The sequence below is a fragment of the Lagopus leucura genome, unplaced genomic scaffold, assembly GCF_019238085.1.
Source record: "Lagopus leucura isolate 7727_CA_CO unplaced genomic scaffold, USGS_WTPT01 Super-Scaffold_810, whole genome shotgun sequence".
In the NCBI taxonomy this organism is placed as follows: Eukaryota; Metazoa; Chordata; class Aves; order Galliformes; family Phasianidae; genus Lagopus; species Lagopus leucura.
Genome location: NW_024962261.1, coordinates 8,303,420 through 8,323,033, shown reverse-complemented (window position 1 = coordinate 8,323,033; position 19,614 = coordinate 8,303,420). Strand labels below are relative to the sequence as shown.

At 41.1% G+C, this 19,614-nt stretch overlaps 1 protein-coding gene across 4 annotated transcripts in view; it reads left to right on the top strand.

Moving 5' to 3' along the window:
- The window catches only part of PIGG (phosphatidylinositol glycan anchor biosynthesis class G), an 81,040-nt gene that overhangs the window by 35,650 nt on the left and 25,776 nt on the right, over positions 1-19,614 (top strand). For all 4 annotated transcript variants that reach the window (XM_042866158.1, XM_042866155.1, XM_042866156.1 and 1 more), the window contains 2 exons: positions 3,801-3,992; positions 9,445-9,754. In XM_042866158.1, the coding sequence (XP_042722092.1) occupies positions 3,801-3,992; positions 9,445-9,754 (502 nt within the window). The remainder of the gene's footprint in view (positions 1-3,800; positions 3,993-9,444; positions 9,755-19,614) is intronic.

The window sequence follows — 19,614 nt, the reverse complement described above, 5'->3', positions numbered from 1 at the left end:
GGAATGAAGACAATGTGTAATTGGGGCTGCCACCTTTCTGCCTTCTTCCTTTCACTACTGTAACAGCTTTACAGCTTTACACAGGCTGCTGGCATATCCTGACACGAATCACAGGAGCAGTTTTTGCCTAACAGGAGGATATAATATGTGTCATCATTCTGACATATGCTTACGTTGCTTTATATGGTTAAAAGTTAACCCTAATAGCAGCATTTAAAGCGCACAGTTTTTGACATAAGTGATAAATGCAGGTGGAATAAGTTCTGTCTTGGGCCTGAAAGGCCTCACGGAATGAGTTTCCAAATGATTAGTGAATGAGTCAACTAAATCTCTGCACATCGTCTGGTTTGTGAGGATCCGAACTCCTATTAGGTGAACATGCTTGAATTTTCTTTGGTTAGAGATTTCAATGTCTTTGTTACTTCTCTTTCACAAGAGAACAGTGTGGTAGAGGTGTCTGTTTCCCTAGTATTTTGATCAGGATTTAGATGATGGATTTTCTTTATGGCCTCAATTAAAAGATAGTGATAGGCTGAGTTGCATAAACCACTCATTCCTCTTCCCGAAATGCACTGTGATCCTGTAAGATTGATTGTTGATCTATTCTTAGTATGTGTTTAATTTGCATCATTGTGTCTTAATAGCATATTTCCTAGTAATATCAGAACCTTTCTCAGATCATTTGTATCTTGCTAGTTTGAGTTACAGCTGCTCAGACTTCTTGTTTTTCAGATAAATTGATGAACAGTCTTTTCAGTCTTTTCTCTTTTTTTTTTTTCCTTTCTTCTTTTCCTCCTGTATTGACCCTGTGGTTATCTGTTGTCATGCTCAAACTAATATTTTGCTTATCTGGACAATGCATAATGGGCTGACCATTCATTTAAGGCAAAAAAGATTATTGTACAGATTTGTGCATGGACATATATCAGAAGCAAAACAGAAAAATCAGTTTACCAGTAACATGTTGAATTTAGCTGTTCAGCATACATTGAATAATGCAGGAGTTAGGGAAATATTTTTTGATATTTGCGGAGAGATTCTGCAAACCTGCTGGAAAGAAGAAATGCACCTTAATGAGAATAAGTGCATCGGAAAAATAGACCGTAGGTGAAGTAAAGAGAACATGCAGATTTTGAATTTGATAGTAAAAAGGTTTTCTTTTCAATTAGGTAGCATTCAGATAACTTTGGTCATATGTTTAATCCTGGTCAGACCTCATACTCGAAAGGTGTCAGAGCTGCTACAGGGCTCACTATGGAGGGGGTGAAGTAGTCAGTGGCAGCATCAGCTTGTGGAGAACTGACGAGAAGCAGCAGCATGTAAAGATGATGATAATTCCTTCAAATAACGTACTTAATTCCCCAAGTGCTCTCCTCCAGAACATTAGCATGCAATGAAACGTGTTTGTATTTTGTTCTATGCTAGCAGTATGGAAGTGAACAGTTAAAAAGGGTTTAAAATGAGATTCATCTGAGTATTTACAACTCCCTTCACTCCATTAGTTTGCAGGAATTAAGTGAGGTTGAAGCAAGTCAAAGAAAATGTCTCTGACACCAGAAGTACGAAAGTGTAGACCACCGGCTGTGATAGTAAGAGCATAAGAACAAAGCTGCTTTTTTAATTTGGGCTTTCTATTATGAAACTCTTGGCACTTTGATTTCCATTGTGTGGCTTAGGCAAGCACCACTAAATTTCAGCTGAGCTAGAGCAGCATGTTTCTGCATGGGTTTCTTGGATTGATATTGAGAAGTTTGCTAAATGGCTGAATTCTGTGTTGAGCAACTACAGTTCTCTTTCAGAATACATGCTAATTTAATGTGTGCTTAGCAGCCTAATTAGAAGAACCTTGATTGGTAAATGTGGAAACTGTAGGTGGTCTATAGTGACTCAACATAGCTTGTTATAAATCCTGTTTTATTTGTTTCTTCAGCAGACTCTATGAAACATTTAGACACAGGCTGGATATAAACCCCTGTGCTAGCAGTAAGGAATGTGCCGTTAGTGACTGATGTGCTCATGTATTTAAAAATACCTTTCCTTTTCACTGGGCCTTTCCTAAGGATTTTATTTTATTTTATTTTTCTTTTTTTAAATTTCCCCGGTAGACTATGATTTGCAGTGTTCAGTGTAGGGAATGGCAGATGTTATTGAAAGTCTTGCTGGATATAGCATGCTTATTACATCTTTCAGGTAGGAATATTCTTAATAATTTGCCTGATTTGATTTATCTCACTGTCATGCAGTAAATAAGGAGGATATGTCCTGAAGGTTTTCTTTTAAATGAATGTTTGTGGTGAATTTTAAAAGGTGTACTGGTTACTGAATTAGTTCTTTATGTACTGATGATAAGAAATTATGCATACGCTATCTTCACAGGATGCTGCAAGAATCCATTCACTCCTTATTCAGTCGCTTCCTGTAGGAGAAAAATACTATTGAGGAGAAACACCAAGGGCACATAATATATCCTGTAATGCTCTGGTTCATGTCACTTCCCTCTACTGTTCTGCAGAGAGCAGTGCAGCTCCTGGGAGTCGTCCATGAAGTGCTTCTGTGAACTGGGTCCTGCAGGGCAGGCTAACAGGGCAATTTTTCTGCCCTGTTTCCTTTCATCTGTGACATTTCGAAGCACAATAGCTGTCACAATTATTGGTTAAAATCCTGATAAAGCATGTACCATCAAATAGGAGGGTAGACCTATTGGAAGTACTGTAATTCCAATTATATCAAAGGTAAAACTGGTGTTTCATAAGTGTGATCAGAGTTAATGCAGCCCTGGCTTAGTGTCATTTTACTGAAGTTGATGATTTCTTATTGTGACATTTTGAAGTGTGGAAGACAGAGATGGAACACGTGGTTATCATGCTCTGAATAATGTTCTTAAAAAAAGATAAATTAATAAGATTAATGTTTCTGAGTTGTTTGAGATGTTGAGAATACTTGCAGTGGGCAAATTTTAGCAACTCCTGGTTTATAAAGGCTTTCCTAAAATTTTGTATCTATCTGTAGGAGGCATGAAGAGCAGATCTTTATCTTACCCCCTTAGATTTTGCAGTACCAAGTAATATCACTATAGATTTAAACATACAGCTTTTAGCAGCATGCTTAATGAAATGCTTTTAGGTCTGTAATGACTGATAGATACTTAGGATGAAGGGGACTCTATCGGTACTCTTGGCAAGAGTGATGCAAGTTCTGTCTGTATTCTTTGTATGTATTGATCCACTGCAAGGGGGTGTAGTTGTGTAAGAGAGTCATATTGTGTTGTTTGTACATATTTTTAAAAGTAAGTAGGTATGTTTCTGGTCATTACAGTTAGGTAGTACTTCATATGACTAAAATTAAACAAAACAAATGCATGTGCAGTTATTTAGAAATGGAAAGTAATACTAATTTCATAATGTAAGAATTTTTTATGCCTTATCTCAGGAAACGAAATGCTGTAGTGTAATCAAAATGTACTGTTTCAAAATGCATAAATAAGAAAATTCAAGTTTAAAAGCTTCTACTCTATTAAGCAGCTTAGTCTTTATATAATTAAGAGAATGGCTAGCATATGGTGGAACACAATCCCTCCTGAAGCATGCATTCTTGAATAGGAAGCCTCATTAGTAAAATCAGTTTTTTGAAACTACTAACGTATTTTACAATACCTTTTGGAAAATTTATAACATATCTCAGTGCAATAATTAATTTGGCAATAGACTACTGTAGCTAAGGCTCTGTCAAATGTGCTTCACAGTAATTACAGTAGTTTGAAGGTTTTTTGTTTGTATGTTTGTATGTTTCTTTTTCTGCAGTTCTGAGCATAAGTCTGAACTCTCCGTCTTGGCTGCAGTTTCCCTACTTATGATCTTTGTTCTGGTTCAAAGAAGATGCTCACTGGTTTCAAAAATTGCTATGGCACTTGGGCTCCTGGGAGTCTACAGTTACCGGGCAGCCATTGGAAATGTCGTATTTCCATGGCAACATGACAGCAAAGATATTTCAAAGTAAGTTAATCAACAGATATGTAAATCTATTTCTAGAAAGGTATTAACACTTTCGGTATCGGGATGAAGTGGAGATGGATGTTATGTTTAGACTGTAATCAAATTCTTACAAATAGAACTGCATTTTGTATGTGGCTGACACACAGTTCTTGTGATGTGTAATTTCAAGCCTTGTGAAGTGTCCTGCAACTAATCAGAGGAAAATCCAGTAGTCATTCCCTGTATTTTTGCTAGAAAGAAGCTCCGAATACACCATCTCCTCTTGTTTTAGATAGATTTGCCACATTTAGCAGAGAACATGTCAAGTTCGTTTAGCTGTTAGTTTTGAAGAATGATTATACAATAATTGAGAGTGTTGCTTTTCTATACATTTCTTTCTCAGTTGAATATTTTTGTAATGTATGACTGTAACAGAATTGTTCTGCACAGTGCGTACTGAGGACTTTTATGTGGATGTAAATTTCTTAAAGAACTAGTCACTTTATTGTAAGGAATTTATTGGCGTTTTTACCAGTGATTACTTATGGAATGTAGCTAAGTGACTTCAGTTTTCTCATGGAGCTTTTTATCATTGGATTGTACCTGGCTTGTAAATATCAGAGCTGTGGAAAACTTGCAGAGTTAGTAAGAGCATGAGAAGAGGAGGATCGTGGAAGACAAGTATAACTACTGTCTTACAAATGCAGTAAACTTTCACACTCATTTTTAATTTGATATAAGTGGTTTCTTTTGGGGCTTTTTAATTAGAAGACAGAAATTCACAAGATATGCAGATGGGAAAAAGTCCTGCAGGAAAAGATTTTAGGACACATACATCAGATTTGCTAATAAGGCATCTTTATAAACTGAATTTATGTCTATATATATATATACACACACACATTTTTATATATATATACATATACATACAGATGCATTTACATACAGTCAATCTTTCCAAATATTGAAGATAGTTCTAATGTTAGATCTTGATTGACAAACCTGATTTCATTCTGTGACAAGGTTACCTGCTTAGTGGATGAAGGTAAGGCTGTCGATGTGGTCTACCTGGACAAAGCCTTTGACACTGTCCCCCTCAGATCCTCATGGAGAAGCTAGCTGCCCAGGTTTGGATGGGTGTACTTTGCTGGGTTAAACACTGGCTGGATGGCCGGACCCAAAGAGTTGTAGTCAATGGAGTTAAATTCTGTTGGCAGTCAGTCATGAGCGGTGTCCTCCAGACCTTGGTACTGGGACCACTTCTATTTAACACTTTTATTAATGATCTTGATGAGGGGATTGAGTGCACCCTCAGTAAGTTTGCAGATGACACCAAGTTGGGAGGGAGTGTTGGTCTGCCTGAGGGGAGGAAGGCTCTACAGAGGGGTCTGGATAGACTGGATCAACAGGCCAAGGTATGAGTTTCAGTAGGGCCAAATGTTGGGTCTTGCATTTCGGTCACGACAACCCCAGGCAACCCTACAGGCTTGGGGAAAAGTGGCTGGAAATCTGTCTGACAGAAGGGGACCTTGGTGTACTGATGGACAGTCAGCTGAATATGAGCCAGCAGTGTGCCCAGGTGGCCAAGAAAGCCAATGGCATCCTGGCTTGTATCAGGAGTGGTGTGGTGAGCGGGACTATGGAAGTAACCCTGCCTCTGTACTCGGCATTGGTGAGGCCCCATCTTGAGTACTCTGTTGAGTTTTGGGCACCTCAGTACAGAAAGGACATTGAGGTGCTGGAGCAGGTCCAAAGAAAGGCAACAAGGCTTGTGAAGGGCTTGGAGAATATGGCCTATGAGGAGAGACTGAAGGAACTGGGAATGTTTAGTCTGGGGAAGAGAAGCTGACAGGAGACATTATTGATCTCTTCAAATATCTGAAAGGTGCTTACAGCGAGAGCAGGGTTGATCTCTTCTTACTGGTGACAGATGACAGGATGAGGGGAAATGGCCTCAAGTTGTGCCAGGATAAGTTTGGGTTGGATAACAGGAAACACTTCTTTATAGAAGAGATTGTTAAGCATTGGAATAGGCTCCCCAGGGAAGTGATTGAGTCACCATCCCTGGATGTGTTTAAAAACCGTTTGGATGTGGTGCTCAGGGGCATGATTTAGCAGAGGGTTGTTAGTTGGGTTGTATGGTTAGATTGTGGTTGGACTCGATAATTTTTAAGGTCTTTTCCAACTGAATTATTCTAGGATTCTATGAATTCTGTACCAGCATTGACATTGTATGTTATTTCTGCTAAGTGTGAAAGTAATGGAAGAATCACAGAATTGTAGTGGTTGGAAGAGATCTCTGAGTATCATCTAGCATAAAACCTCCTGCTAAAACGGGTTCCCTACAGTGGGTTACACAAGAAGGTGTCCAGGTAGGTTTTGATCATCTGAAGAAAAGGAAACTGCATAGTCTCTCTGTGCATTTTGTTCCAGTGCTCTGTGATCTGTAGCTAGAGGAGAACACCGCTGTTTACAGGCTTCCAGCTAGACTCTGCGCCACTGATCACAACCTTCTGAGCTCTACCAGTCAGTTCTCTTGACCACACTTCCTGACCTTACTTATGAGGATGTTATGGGAGACAGTGTCAAAAGCCTTGTTGAAGTCAAGGTATATGACATTCCCCCCTTGCTTACTTACTTAGTCATAGAAGTCTACAGGATTGATCAAACATGATTTCCCCTTGTTGACTACTGCTGACAACCTTCTCCACTGGCTCAGAGATGACATAAGTTATTACATTTCCTTCCCAGAAGCAGAGGTGAGGTTGACTGGACTGTAGTTTCCTGAGTCCTCCTTGCCCTTTCTGAAAACTGGGGTGATACTGGCTTTCCTCCAGTCTACAGACACCTCTCCCATTCTCTGGAAGCTTTCATAGATGATAAAGAGTAGTTCGGTAAACAATTCTGCTGGGTCCTTCAGCACTCATGGGTGCGATGGTAAACTGTATTCTGCAGAATTTTGCTCTGTGATTGAAAGTATTTTTGAAAGCATGTGTGATTTCTGGGTTTAACCTCATTTGTGTGCTTGAGTAAGGTCCTTGGAGTTGCAGTGAAAAAGAACTGCAATATGGGACAGAGCATTAAATACAGCAATTGAGCTACAAATGGAATGCAATTAGAGAAATAAGTGGAGTACTTAAGACAAAAGCCTTTTCTGAGAATTTTCTCGTTCTGTACTCACTGTAGTGATTTTAATTACAAGAAGAAAGATAAAGGGCTTTTATATTGTTTCACCTTAAATAGTGAATATGATAATGTGCTTAAATCATGTCAAATGTTTATATATCTCCAATTATATAGTGGTTTAAAAGATGCTCTCAAGATTAATGAAACAAAGCTTTAGAAAATAAAGCTTTATTGGCAGGTATAGTGGTATTGTACTTAAAGCACAGCTTGAAATGAAGTGGCAGTTTATCTGGGAGCAAATAACGAGAGGTTTTTTTTATTATTATCTTAACTGAAATATCTTTGTGCTTTCTGAGTGCAAATACCCTACAAGACTCCAGACACTCATTTTATACATCTTGGGACAGGTGTACGCTGTAGTCTGTATTTTCTATGATTCTTATTTAAACAAGATGCTTTCAGGGTGGGCTTGATGGTCCTTACATATTCTTTTACCGTGTACATTTAATGAAATAGTAGTATCTCTGATTAGAATGGTCATTGCAGTTATGAAATGTACCCCAAACCATTCCTACTGAAGGAAGCAGAACTTTTTACCTGTGAGCTAGTTATGCTAGGATATGGGCTTCTTAAGCCTGCAATACAGGGCCTAACAGAGGAAGCATTGTTTGTCCAGCATCACTGACTCTTTAAACACAGTGGCTCTTGCAAAACTTCCTGAACAGCATGCCAATTAAGATAGCAGACATGTTAGCACATTTCAAATGTTAGCTGATATGTTAGCATAGCAATTTAAACTCTTCTTGATTAGATGGCTGATATGGTAAATGACCAGGAATGTCCTTCAAATTTGTCTGGAGGTATCTTTATCATGTGTGTGACATAAAGTGGAGACAGATCCAGATAGAAGGATAGCTTTGTGTAAGATGCTTTTTCATCTGTATGTAGCTACTGCATCTTTAATTCTTGTTTACTTAAGACAGAATCAGTGTTCTGATGTCCCATCTGTTTCCCTTTTACCTAAAACAAGAGTTTTCTCTTGCTGTGACACTTGCTGGAAGATGGATTAGACAATTGAAGAATATTCCTTCTTCTGTGGCCTGAGCTTAGATAACCTCTAAATTAAAAAATGTAAGGAAATAATGTGGCCTTCAATTTTTTAGAGTTTTTTTATACTGATGATTTGTACAATAAAAAAAGATGTGTATATGCCATATTGATGTGGAGGGTAGTGCTCTTGCTAAAAAACTTTTTTAGTTTTAATTCCATGAACCAGTTAATCTCATTTTTTCACTTAACTCCTTTCAATGTTGACTAGTATTCAAAAATTACCTAAAATTTTGCTTCTGAGTTTATAGAATCATGGAGTAGTTTGGGTTGGAGAGGACCATAAAGCCCACCGAGTTCCAACCCCCTGCTGTGAGCAGCGCTGCCTCCCACCAGCTCAGCTGCCCAGGGCCCCATGCAACGTGGCCTTGAGCACCTCCAGGGATGGGGCACCACAGCTTCCCTGGGCGGCCTATGCAACTGCCTCACCACTGTTACTGTAAATAATTTATTCTAATGTCTGATCTAAACCTACCCTCTTTTAGTTTAAAGCCCTTACATCTTGTCCTCTCGCTACACCCTCTGATAAAGGTCAGTCCATGAAGCTGCATGAATGCATTTGAACACTTTTTGGTAATGATTACATCAGAATTAACGGAAATACTGAAATAGGGCGATTAATTTCTGCGTGAGCCAGAAACACAAGAACTCTGTGAACTTTACTATTCTGTTCCATGAAGAAACAATTCTTTATGCTTTACAAGATAATGTATTTTTAAGTTCAGGTGACTCAAGAATTCTCACTTCTGAGTGAACTGTATTACCTTTGTAGAAGACTGTGTTCATTCACCACTCATATACAAAGATCTTAATAATTCCTGGGAATAACGAATTCTAAATTTTGGATGTGTACATAATACGTATTATTTTTTCTAAAATTAAAAAAAAAATCATAGTATTTTATTCCAGTTTTTAAACCTACTGGTCCTTACCTTTGGCAGATTTTTTTTGAATGAGGTACCTGTTCTCCAGAAGCTTGACTTTCGTTGGAAGTTGTTGTCATTTAAATGGGAATGAGTTGTAGAATTCTGCATATTTGACAAAGCCAACTGATTAAACAAAAACAAAAGGGCCCATACTATTACTAGCATTAGGACTTGGTCTGTTTGGCGGAACTGAACAGACTTTGTGCATCTCTCTTGAAAAAGACTTTTTTTGACCTATGAAATTGATACTAGTGAGTAACTTATGCTTCTAGTTTGCTTTTTCAGATACATATATTATTTTCTTTTCTTTTTAGGGGGATTACTGAAGCTCGTTTTGTTTATGTCTTTGTTCTTGGAATAGTCTTCACTGGCACTAAAGATTTGCTGAAGTCACAGGTTATTTCTGCAGACTCCCGTATGAAGAGTACAGGACTATGGGAAGTGTATAGTGGATTAGTTCTACTGTCAGCCCTTCTATTTAGACCACACAATTTACCAGTCTTGGTATTTTGTCTGTTGATACAGACAATGATGACAAAATACATCTGGAGACCTTTGAAATTTGATGCAGCACAGATCACCATAATGCACTACTGGTTTGGCCAGGCTTTCTTCTATTTTCAGGTAAGCTGAATGTTCTCCCTGCTGTGGGGCGGGGAGGGGAATATTTTTCAAAAGAAATGTTTATGGAATGTGAAGTGGCAACTAAGTCATGGAGTGGGAGAGTTCACTGAGTTCTCAGAATTATTATGTTTCTAACAATGTTTCTGATTAACGTTTCTGTCTCAGAATCAGGGAACAGTATGTGCTTGATAACGTGATACCCTCAGTGCAGAGCTGCACAATTGTCAGAAATATCAGCTATGTATAATGTGGGGCTTTGGTCTGTTTGTAGCTACTATTGTGGTGATTGTAAACTGAAATATATAAGCTGAGTTGATTAATAACAGTAACAGAAAGATGCTTTTTTTTTGTGGCTGGATCTTTAGACTTCCAAAACCTTTGGTAGCATCACAGTATATTTATATGAAGTTCACAATTGAAGGGAATCTCTTTGTCGATGTAAGGCATCTTAGGAGGGTCAAAACTAACTGCTGTTCTTATTACAATGAATCATATTTCCTGGAGGATCTAATGATTTCAGCCACGTTGTTGTCCCCATTGTTGCAATTACACAAAAACTTTTTTTTTTAGCATCAAAGTAAGAGAGGCTCTTTGCTCTTCTGCTAGTGCTAGGAACTTGATGTAACAGTGTCCTAAGAGAACATTAGTTAAGCTGGAAATCATGTTGTTAGATTCTGGTTTAGGAAGAGAGGCTTTCTGAATTGCTGCAAACTTCAAGGTAAAGAGTGTGGTGGATATAACTTCCAGGCATGGCTAAGAATGTTAAATTGTAGTCAGGCTTAGTGTATTTGTGATACTTGCTAATTCTTTTAGTACAGTTTGAGTATTGGCTTAACTTTCATCTGAGAGAGCACGTCAGGACAGAGGATCATTGGTGGGCATACCACCATCGTGTTTCATCCCTTCCTAACCAGTTTTGCTTCTACCTCCTGCTCCGAGGAGGTAGCGTTTTTTGATTGAAAGTCTTTTGCATGTATAGAGCATTACAATTCAGAGCCAACTCCAGTGATTGCCTTCTGAGAGGGACTGGAAAGAGGCTGAAAGCCTCTGCATACTGAGGTACTTAACAAAACCACCTGTCAGAAATGGTGGGTAGCCTGACAAGAAAGTCCTAATTATGGAAAAGAGACTAACAAAGAAAAATTTTAATGTTGTTGTAAAGCATCTATTTTCCAGTACCTGAAGGAGCCTACAGTAAAGTTGGGGAAGAACTTATCATAAGGGCAGATAGCAACAGGATGAGAGGAAATGGCTTTAAACTAGAAGAGGGTAGATTTAGACTAGATATTAGGAAGAAATTCTTTGCTGTGAAGGTGGTGAAACACTAGAACAAGTTGCACAGTGAGGTTGTGGATGCCCTCTCCCTGAAAGTATGCAAGGCCAGACTGGGGGGGGGGCTTTGAGCAACCTGCTCTAGTGGGAGATATCCTTGTCTGTAGCAGGGAGGTTGGAACTAGATGATCTTAAAGGTCCTTCCAACCCAGGCGCTTCTATGATTCTGTTTTCAGTGATGATGAATTATTGGAGTTGGCTGAGAATTTCACAGAACCATCGAATCAGGAAGTAGTTGAGGCTGAGGAGCACTTCTGGAGATTTTTCAGTCCAACGTCCACCAATCAACAAGTGGGTCAAGTTCAGGTTACTCAGGGACATATTCAGACTTTTACTGGGGAGCCTAGAACTGAAGCCAGGACCATGAGTGTGATCTCACTACTGCTAAAGGGAGGGAATGGAATGTCAATTTGAGACAGCTAGCAGTGCAGTCCCCACTGCAGTCCCAGGTGTTATTGGTTGTCTGTGACCCAATGGTAAATGGCTGGCTAATAGACAAGATTGTGTCCATCAGGACAACTTATGTCCTTCTCAGCCAAGCTGCTTTCCCAGTGGTCATCCCCCAGCCCATCCTGGCACATGAGTTGATTCTTCCCCACATGCAGGATTTTGCATTTCCTGCTGTTGAACTTCCTGAGTTTGTTGTCAGCCCATTTTACTGGCCTGCTCCGGTCCCTTTGAATGGCACTGCATGTAGACTTGGTGAGGATGTTGTCTGTGCCATGCTTCTTTAAGGAAGATGGTCCCAGTGTGTGAAGCCCTGTGGTTGGATGCTAGTGAGTGGCCTCCAGGTGGAGTTTGTGCTGCTGATCAGAACCCTGCATGTTGAGCAGCTGGGCCAGTTTTCAGTCCACCTCTCTGTCCACTTATCTGATCAGTTTTCCAGTTAGGATGTTACAAGGAAAATAAGAACTTCTTGGGATGTTATAGTTGCTGTGGAAATACTTTTTTATTTTCTCCAATCTGAGGGTTGTAAAAAAAAATTGTGAAAAAACATTTGTGCAAGAAGTTCCAATAAGTTTGAAAAATGTGTCTTTCCATGTGTCTCTGTTGTGCCAAGCATCCTTTTTCCTATCAGTGTGATTATACTTATACTATACCAATGAAATGTATTTCCTATACCAATGTAAGATAACAGATCTTACAGCACATGTGGATTTTTTTTAGTGGTTTTATACTGGTGTTACTGAGAAGATATTTGTTTTAAGATTTTTCTTCTTACATTATTGACTATTTTTTGCACTTTTTAGTATTTTTATAATCAAGGAGCTTTTTGATTTCAAGAAGATAAGTGACTTCCATTCGAATTAGCTGCATATTGTACTGTTGGATATCGTGCATTTGCCTACCATCCTCTTGGCAGTTTTGACATATCTTCTAGTTGTCTTTCCTTTGAGAGTAATTACATTTAGCATGATACGGATTTCAGCAAACCTGAGGGTATTTTAAAAATTAGCTCTTATGATACAGCAAGCCTCAATGTATGTAGGCATGCTGCTGAATCACAGCATTCAAAGCTCAGAAGGGTATTGCATGCATTGTAGTTCTATGATTTCTTGACCATTCTTTATGCCTCCTTTATTGGTTCAACAAAGAATGAGGAATGGAGAGTGATTGTTAATTCCTAAAGCTTCTACTAGAAGCAGTCCAAAGCTTCCCACTCTCCCCCTGCCATTTTGTTTCTGAGCCTGGTTTATTATTAAGTTCCATGTATGAAACAGAACAGACCCAGATAGGGAGCTCTCATGTTGTGTCTGATAATTTGTCTGTAAACTCCAGCTCTGAAGAAATTCTTCTGAATTTAACATAATTTTGATAAGTAATTCCTTAATTTGTAATCTTTCTAGCATGGTATCCTTAAAATAATGTATCCGTTCTGGAAGATGTTGACAGCAGTCTCTAGCAGATTTTTCTTTTGCTATCTACTCTGAAAACCAAGGCGTGTACTTTACTGTATGTCCTAGGCAGAGTGAAATGTCAAATGGATTGCAGTGGAATAGGAAGGGTTTTAGAAATACCAGTTTTGATTGTGGCCTTCATATTCCTAGAGATGATTTGAAAATAGAGCAATCAGTTATGCTAAGTAAAAAAAGTTTTCAAGGTAGGTGGAATTCTCCGCTGTTCCTCACTCTTAAAAAGTTTTCAGTAATCATTTCAAATTGCTTTAATGGCATTTAAAGTAGATTCTCTTTATAGGATGGAGATGAAAAGTTGGACCAAAATGCTTCTGTTCAGGATAATAGCTTGTTTCATTTATTCTCTGATGAAGGAACTGTTCTGTAGCTATGAGAGAGAACTGAATCATACAAGCCTAACAGGTGGTGGTTTTTTTATTTTTTTCCAACTTCACAATTAAAGGCAGCTATCTGATGTGCAAGCTATTACTGCAGAAAAGCAGAGAAGAACTGTTGGTAGCTCATGAAATTACATAGGCTACAAACATAACTCAGAATCTAGTCAAAGGCGACTCTTCAGTTGGAAGGTAGCTCTCACTCTGTATTGAGAATAAGACTTCCTGTTTGGAACTATAGCTTCAGGGATGGAAAAAACTTCTGGCAGTTTTGCTGAAGAAACTTCACTTAATACGTAGTATTCTGATCTAAAGCAGTTTGGACTGGTTCTGTGATGGGATGAAGGGACCCACAGTCCTATACTCTAAGAAAAGAGGAAAGGGGGAAGGGAAAAGGTGGGGAGGTGGGCCTAGATGGGGAATAAAGCAGTGGCAGTGAGAAAAGAAAGGAAGCTAATTTACTAAACATGATAGCAGAATGAGAGATAATACAATGGAATCCAATATAAATGAAAATGAAGCTAATAAATCAAATGAGAAAGTGTCCAAAACTTAAGGTCTTATTCTAATGCTGTAGGCGAGATGGCTATGAGTAAAAGAGTAAGCAAGTAAAAAGAAAAAGGCACAGTCTCAAGACACCCTGCTGGTTCAGCATGATGCATAGCAGGACTCCCAGGTCTGCTCCAGCTGTCTAACGCCAGTGGAAGGGCAGGAGAAGCACCCTTCAAGGTGCCGGCAGCACCTGGCCCCATGCAGGCCCGGACACCATTTGCCAGGGCATCCTGGGCTGACGCCAGCTGTAGCGCGCTCTGGGGGTGTTCCCCCCGTAGGTGCAGAAATTTGCCCTTCCCCTCTGCAAAGCCCGTGCGGTTCCTGCCTGGAACGCAGCAGTGGCATGGCAGCAGGAGAAAGGAGAGAAAGCGTCAAGGACGGGGAAGCAACAGGCCCTGTGCTGTTAGCAACACCAACACGTATTTTTGCGGTCTTTCTTTTTACTTTATTTCCGTGGTGGAATTGGACACTGATGGCAAGGGTCCATTGGGGCCGGTGTGCGTCGCAGCTGCTGCCGGGCGCCGGTCTCGTCAGCTCTGCCCCTGGTCTATTCCTGCCGGCGGGGTGGCCTCTTCTTGGGTGATGGCGAGGCCTGGCAGTCGCTGGCCTTCCTCTTTGGGGCTCGCCGGGGCCGCTGAGGTAGGCTGGTGCCGGAGGGCCCTGTCGCAGCCTGTCGTGGCTCCTGATGGCTGGAGGAGGGTGCTGGGCCAGGGACAGGAGCCTCTTCTTGTGGGGCAGCTCTGGGCTGTGCTGCAGCGGCCTCCCGTGCCCCAGCAGCAGGGGCGACGTTGAGGCCCAGCAAGCGGTGAGCCTCCCTGCCGCACCTCTGCAGAGTGAAGGCGATGAACTGCCTTACGAAGTTCCTGGTTTGGCCCTGCAGCTCGAGATCCAGCCTCTCTCTCAGGGTCTCCTCCTCCAGGCCAACGTGGCGCAGGGCTGAGATGACAGCGTTGGCCAGCGTGTTTGCATGGGGCTCCTCAGTGCCCAGGATTTGGCGCAGTTTCCGCTGCAGCCAGGAGCGCAGGGGCTGCAGCAGGGCCGGGTGCTCCCTGAAAAGGGCAGCCCAGGTGGCAGAGGAGAGGCCACCCACGGGACTCCTGGGCACTGCAGGCCACGGCCGGGCTGCGTGGAGGCCTGCAGGGCTGTGTGTGGCGATGGATGCCACGGCAGCTGGTCGGAGGACCAGCTCCTCGTAGTCGTTGTCCGCTTGCACGGCGTGGATGATGGACTCCACAGCCCGTTTGCAAAGCGGACATTGTGGCCTGGTGCTCGTCCACCGCTGGATGCAGGGGAAGCAGAACTGGTGGCAGCACGGCATGGTGTACGCTGCGCTGTCCCAGTTGTCCAGGCACACGGGGCAGCGGGTGTCTACTGCTGCCTCCATGCTTCCACCGGTTGTGGTGGGCTAGGGGGAGCGGGAGATGGCAACTCGCTCCACAGCACTGACGCTACAGCAGCAGGTGTCAGTCACGCTGGAAGAGGACAAGAGACACTAGTCACACACCGGCCTGGGAAGGCTCCCTCAAGATGCCCCACTCCTCCTCCCCCCCACTGCCAGTCCCCGTGCCGCCTACCTGAGCTGCTGCACGCGTCTTTCTGGGATGTCCCGTCTGCCTGCTCCCAGCAGGGTTCGGGGTAAAGAACAAATGGCTCTGAGACGGCCACAGAGAGCTGCGCTAGCAGCACCCAGAGCACGTTCCAGCACCAAAGCTCGCGCTGTCCACACTCCGGTCCTCGCACACACGCTCGGTCGGAGGCCAGGCACGAACTGCCGGGCTGAGCCGCTGCGCCCACGGTGAAGCATCCGCGGGCTATGGAGTCACAGTCCGTTGCCTGGAGACGTCGCTAGGCGTGCCTTGGCCAAGCTGCTGGGCGTCACCTTTATTCGACCTTCTCTTGGGGACGTCCCTGCCCATCCCACAGCGATGCCGCAGTCCATGGCTGGGCCATCCCAATGAGCTGTCCTCACCTGCAGCACGGGCTTCAGCGCCGGCACAAGTTTCACAAGTTTCTGGGCTTTTCCCGGTGCCGCTGCCCACTCCGTTCCCCACGTCTGGTGTGCTTGGCATCAGTGTTTCTCACCAGTCCCCAGGGCCTTGGCCACGTCTTCCCATGGGCCCCATCAGGTCGCTGTGGCCATGGCGCACAGCCCCAGGCATGTGCAGCAAGAAGGTTTATTCAATAAAAGCTCGTGTTTCTCTCTGGTAGTTGGACTTGGTGATCTCAGAGGTCTTTTCCAACCTTAACGATTCTGTGCAGGGGAAGAGCGTTGCTTGCTGACATCTTCTTGATCCCCTCCTTTCTACGTTTCCAGTGAAGATACGCTGTTCTTGTGGAACGAACTGCAGGTGTCCTAGAATTAGTAACTGTGTGTCATGGTGATGACCATCAATAGTGAGGTCTTAGATTATGACCGATTCAGAAAAGGCTTGTATTCCAGAAGAAGAATTATTCTCAAAAAGAAGACGAGCATTGAGGAAATACCGCTGGGCTGTTTCTGCAAGACAAGCCTATCAAATTGTCAGCTTCCGTATTGACCTGTGACCAGCCTGCCTTGGTACAGCTAATCATTCGTTTACCACCTCTGGTCTGATCAATAGCCATGGCTGTAGAGTGGGAGAGAGATGGAAGGGAAGCAGATCTTTATTGTGTGGGCACGAGGTCCATTGCTGGCACAGATGTCAGTGTCTTTTCTGGCTTTCTTCCCTCAAATGTTGTGGCTACATGGACTACCACTATTGAACTGGCTGCATTCCGTGCACACTGGATGTTTTATTTTCAGGCCAGCATTAATTTCTTATGTAGCATATCAAAATATTCATGCATCTGTGTTTGACATATAGAAATTTATAAACACTTTAACATTTTTTTTCATGTATATCAGATTGTATAATAAATTTAAACTGTGCTAGCTAAATGAGGCAGGAGAAGAGAAGTATAAAGTAAGTATAAAATTCTTCCATCTGGCAATAGGAGAGAGATTTGGAAAGCTACTTTTTTCATATGTACTAGTATGACTATGACAAGAATGAGATTTCTTCCCTATGTTTCTGAGTTTTTATTAAATCTCGTTTAAATGATATGTAATGACAAAAGCGGGAACTTATTCTCACTATGTGTGGAATGTAAGTGATGGCCTTTTGAATAGCATAGTGAGTAAAAATAGCTTTATTCAGGGCTGCGTATTTAGCGAATGAGGCAGGATTCTTTTGAAATGTATTATAGGATCCTTGAAGTCTTTATGAAGCAATAGCATTAAAAATCCTAGGTGTGCACAAAGGCAAGTTTGGTAGGAATAGATATTTTTTTATTACTGTTATTAATCAGTCATTTCAAGAATGGGGGGAGAAGATAAAGTTGTCGTTTGTGTAAGCTAATATTTTAATTTTGAGTAGAGGTTTAAAAAAAAAGTATGGAATGCATATGCTTAGATTTTGTAATTGTGTTTGTTTTCTACGTGTTATTTGTGGTGGGGCCCTAAATGCATCCGTCATCTAGGAATTCTTTAGTGGATTTCAAAGTCATCTCCTACACCAAGAGGAACTGTTGTGAAAAAAAGCAGAAGCAGTGGCTTTGCCCTTTGTTCTGGGAGCTGTTTTTAATCTGATACTTTACTGCTGGCTCCTGTGACGTGTCCCATCTCAGACCATCTCAGTCCTGATCTGGACCCGAACCACCTGCTGGTTGCTTTTCTTAACCTTCACTTGCACCTGCCTCATCACTGTGGATTTTACTAAGTGATCACTGGAGTGCATCTGACTCTGATTGCTGTCTCCAGATGCAGTTCTGATCCACACGTGGTGCTTGGCCTCTCAATTCCTTGTTGATGAATCCATCACTGCCATCAGCCCGGTATTCATGCTCGTTTCCCAGCTTACATTCTTTTGCAGAGCAGCTGGCCCTTGCAGCTCTCTGACAATTGGAACCTAAAAAGGCTAATTTATTAAACTACTTATGTGACTCACAAATTTCTTTTAACTTCTTTTTGTTGTCCTTTACTAAAGATTTTTATGACTGCTAAATATGGGCAGAGGTTGCTTACACGGGTTTTACAGACTTTCCCATTCTGGCTGTATAATGTCGTGAGCAACCTGTGAAGTCCTTTGTGTCTGAACTTGCTTTCAGCAGAAGGTAGTACTTGAAGACTTCCGAGTTCCCTTCCAAACTGGGTTATCTTTCGTTCTGTTGATACTGTTCTATTTGTGTGAAATTGGCTAAGACGTAACCTCGTCTTTCAGTCTTGTTTTAGTAGTTAGGATAATTGCTTTATTCATTACTTTGTGTAACTCAATGAAAAAAAACCCGAAGTTAAAAAGAATTCAGTATTGACAGATGTGGAACTGATGTATATTGTCAGCGCCATACTTATTTGCCTGTGTCATACTACTGCAAGTTTCTGAACCTCGTGATGAATTTGTCCACAGGTTCGAACAATAGATTTGATTGCTTAGTTTTAAGCCCTGAATTGTCCATATCTTTTAACTCATCACTTATTTCCCAGAAGTATTATATGTCTTTGTTGTTGCTACTTGTTTTTCAACATGTGGTGACAATATAAATAATTACGTTAATCTTCCTTAGCTGTAGCAGCTCTTAAAAAGTATATATGTTGCTATAAGTATTTCTTAAGCTATTTTAGTTGCGTTGGACAGGAGCTCATAAATGAAGAAAAGAAAATGGTGTGTTTCTTTACTGGTTTTATTTTTGTTTTTTTTTGCGTCCTTAAAGCAAATGTATCTGTAGGAGAAGGGAAAGGAAGTACAGTCTCAAAACTTCTAAGACTTGTTTATACTCATTTTTTATTTCTGGAGGAGAACAGCATAGGCTTGTATGTTTTCACAATAGTTTGTATGTAGTTGATATTACCTTTTGGTAGAAAGATGGACTAAGGGACTTTGAATTGGCTTGTCAAACTCTATCCTCAGAGCAGGGGCAGCTGTGAGGTCAGAAAAGGTTGCTCAGTGTTTTGTCTGAACGCATTTTGAAACTTCTGAAGATAAAGGCTGCAGAACCTTTCTGGGCAACCTTCTCCAGTTACCTCATTTTTTCACCTTAAATTATTTGATTCAGGTAATTAAAGTTCTCTCATTTTGTTTATGTACAGAATTCCAGTTACTATAAAATTACTGGAAGGGCTCAGTGGAAATACAGCAATGTAATGTATCAGTTCAGTGTTTAAGCAAGCCAGGAGCATGCCAATTTTGTATTTCACCTCTGTACTTTTCAGTTCAGTGAGAGTCATTTGAGATACTGTTGTTAATCACTTCTATATGATGAATGATATAACTGAAATTTTTTCAGAAAAATCATTGCAGCTTTGAGGAGAGTTTTTGATTACTTCCATTACTGTCTATGGAGACCTTCTTCACTGTTATGCAGCAGATACCCTGGTTAGTTTTCCCAAGCTAGTGTTTTTATATCTGTTCTTCATTGATCTGGATCATTAGGAACTGCCATGGAATGCTTTTATGCAAAATTGAATTGTTTCCTGTCACTTTCTGCCATTACGACAATAAGCTATTGCTTATTGTCTGTTTTTTATTTTTTTATTGTTTTTTTTTTTTTATTACTGTTTGAAATATTTCAGTGGTACTTTAAATAGAGATTCTCTAAATTGTCAGTTATTTATGTGTCATCTGAGTGTTAGAAGTTGTAAGCTACAGAAACGCAATTCAGATATATGAGC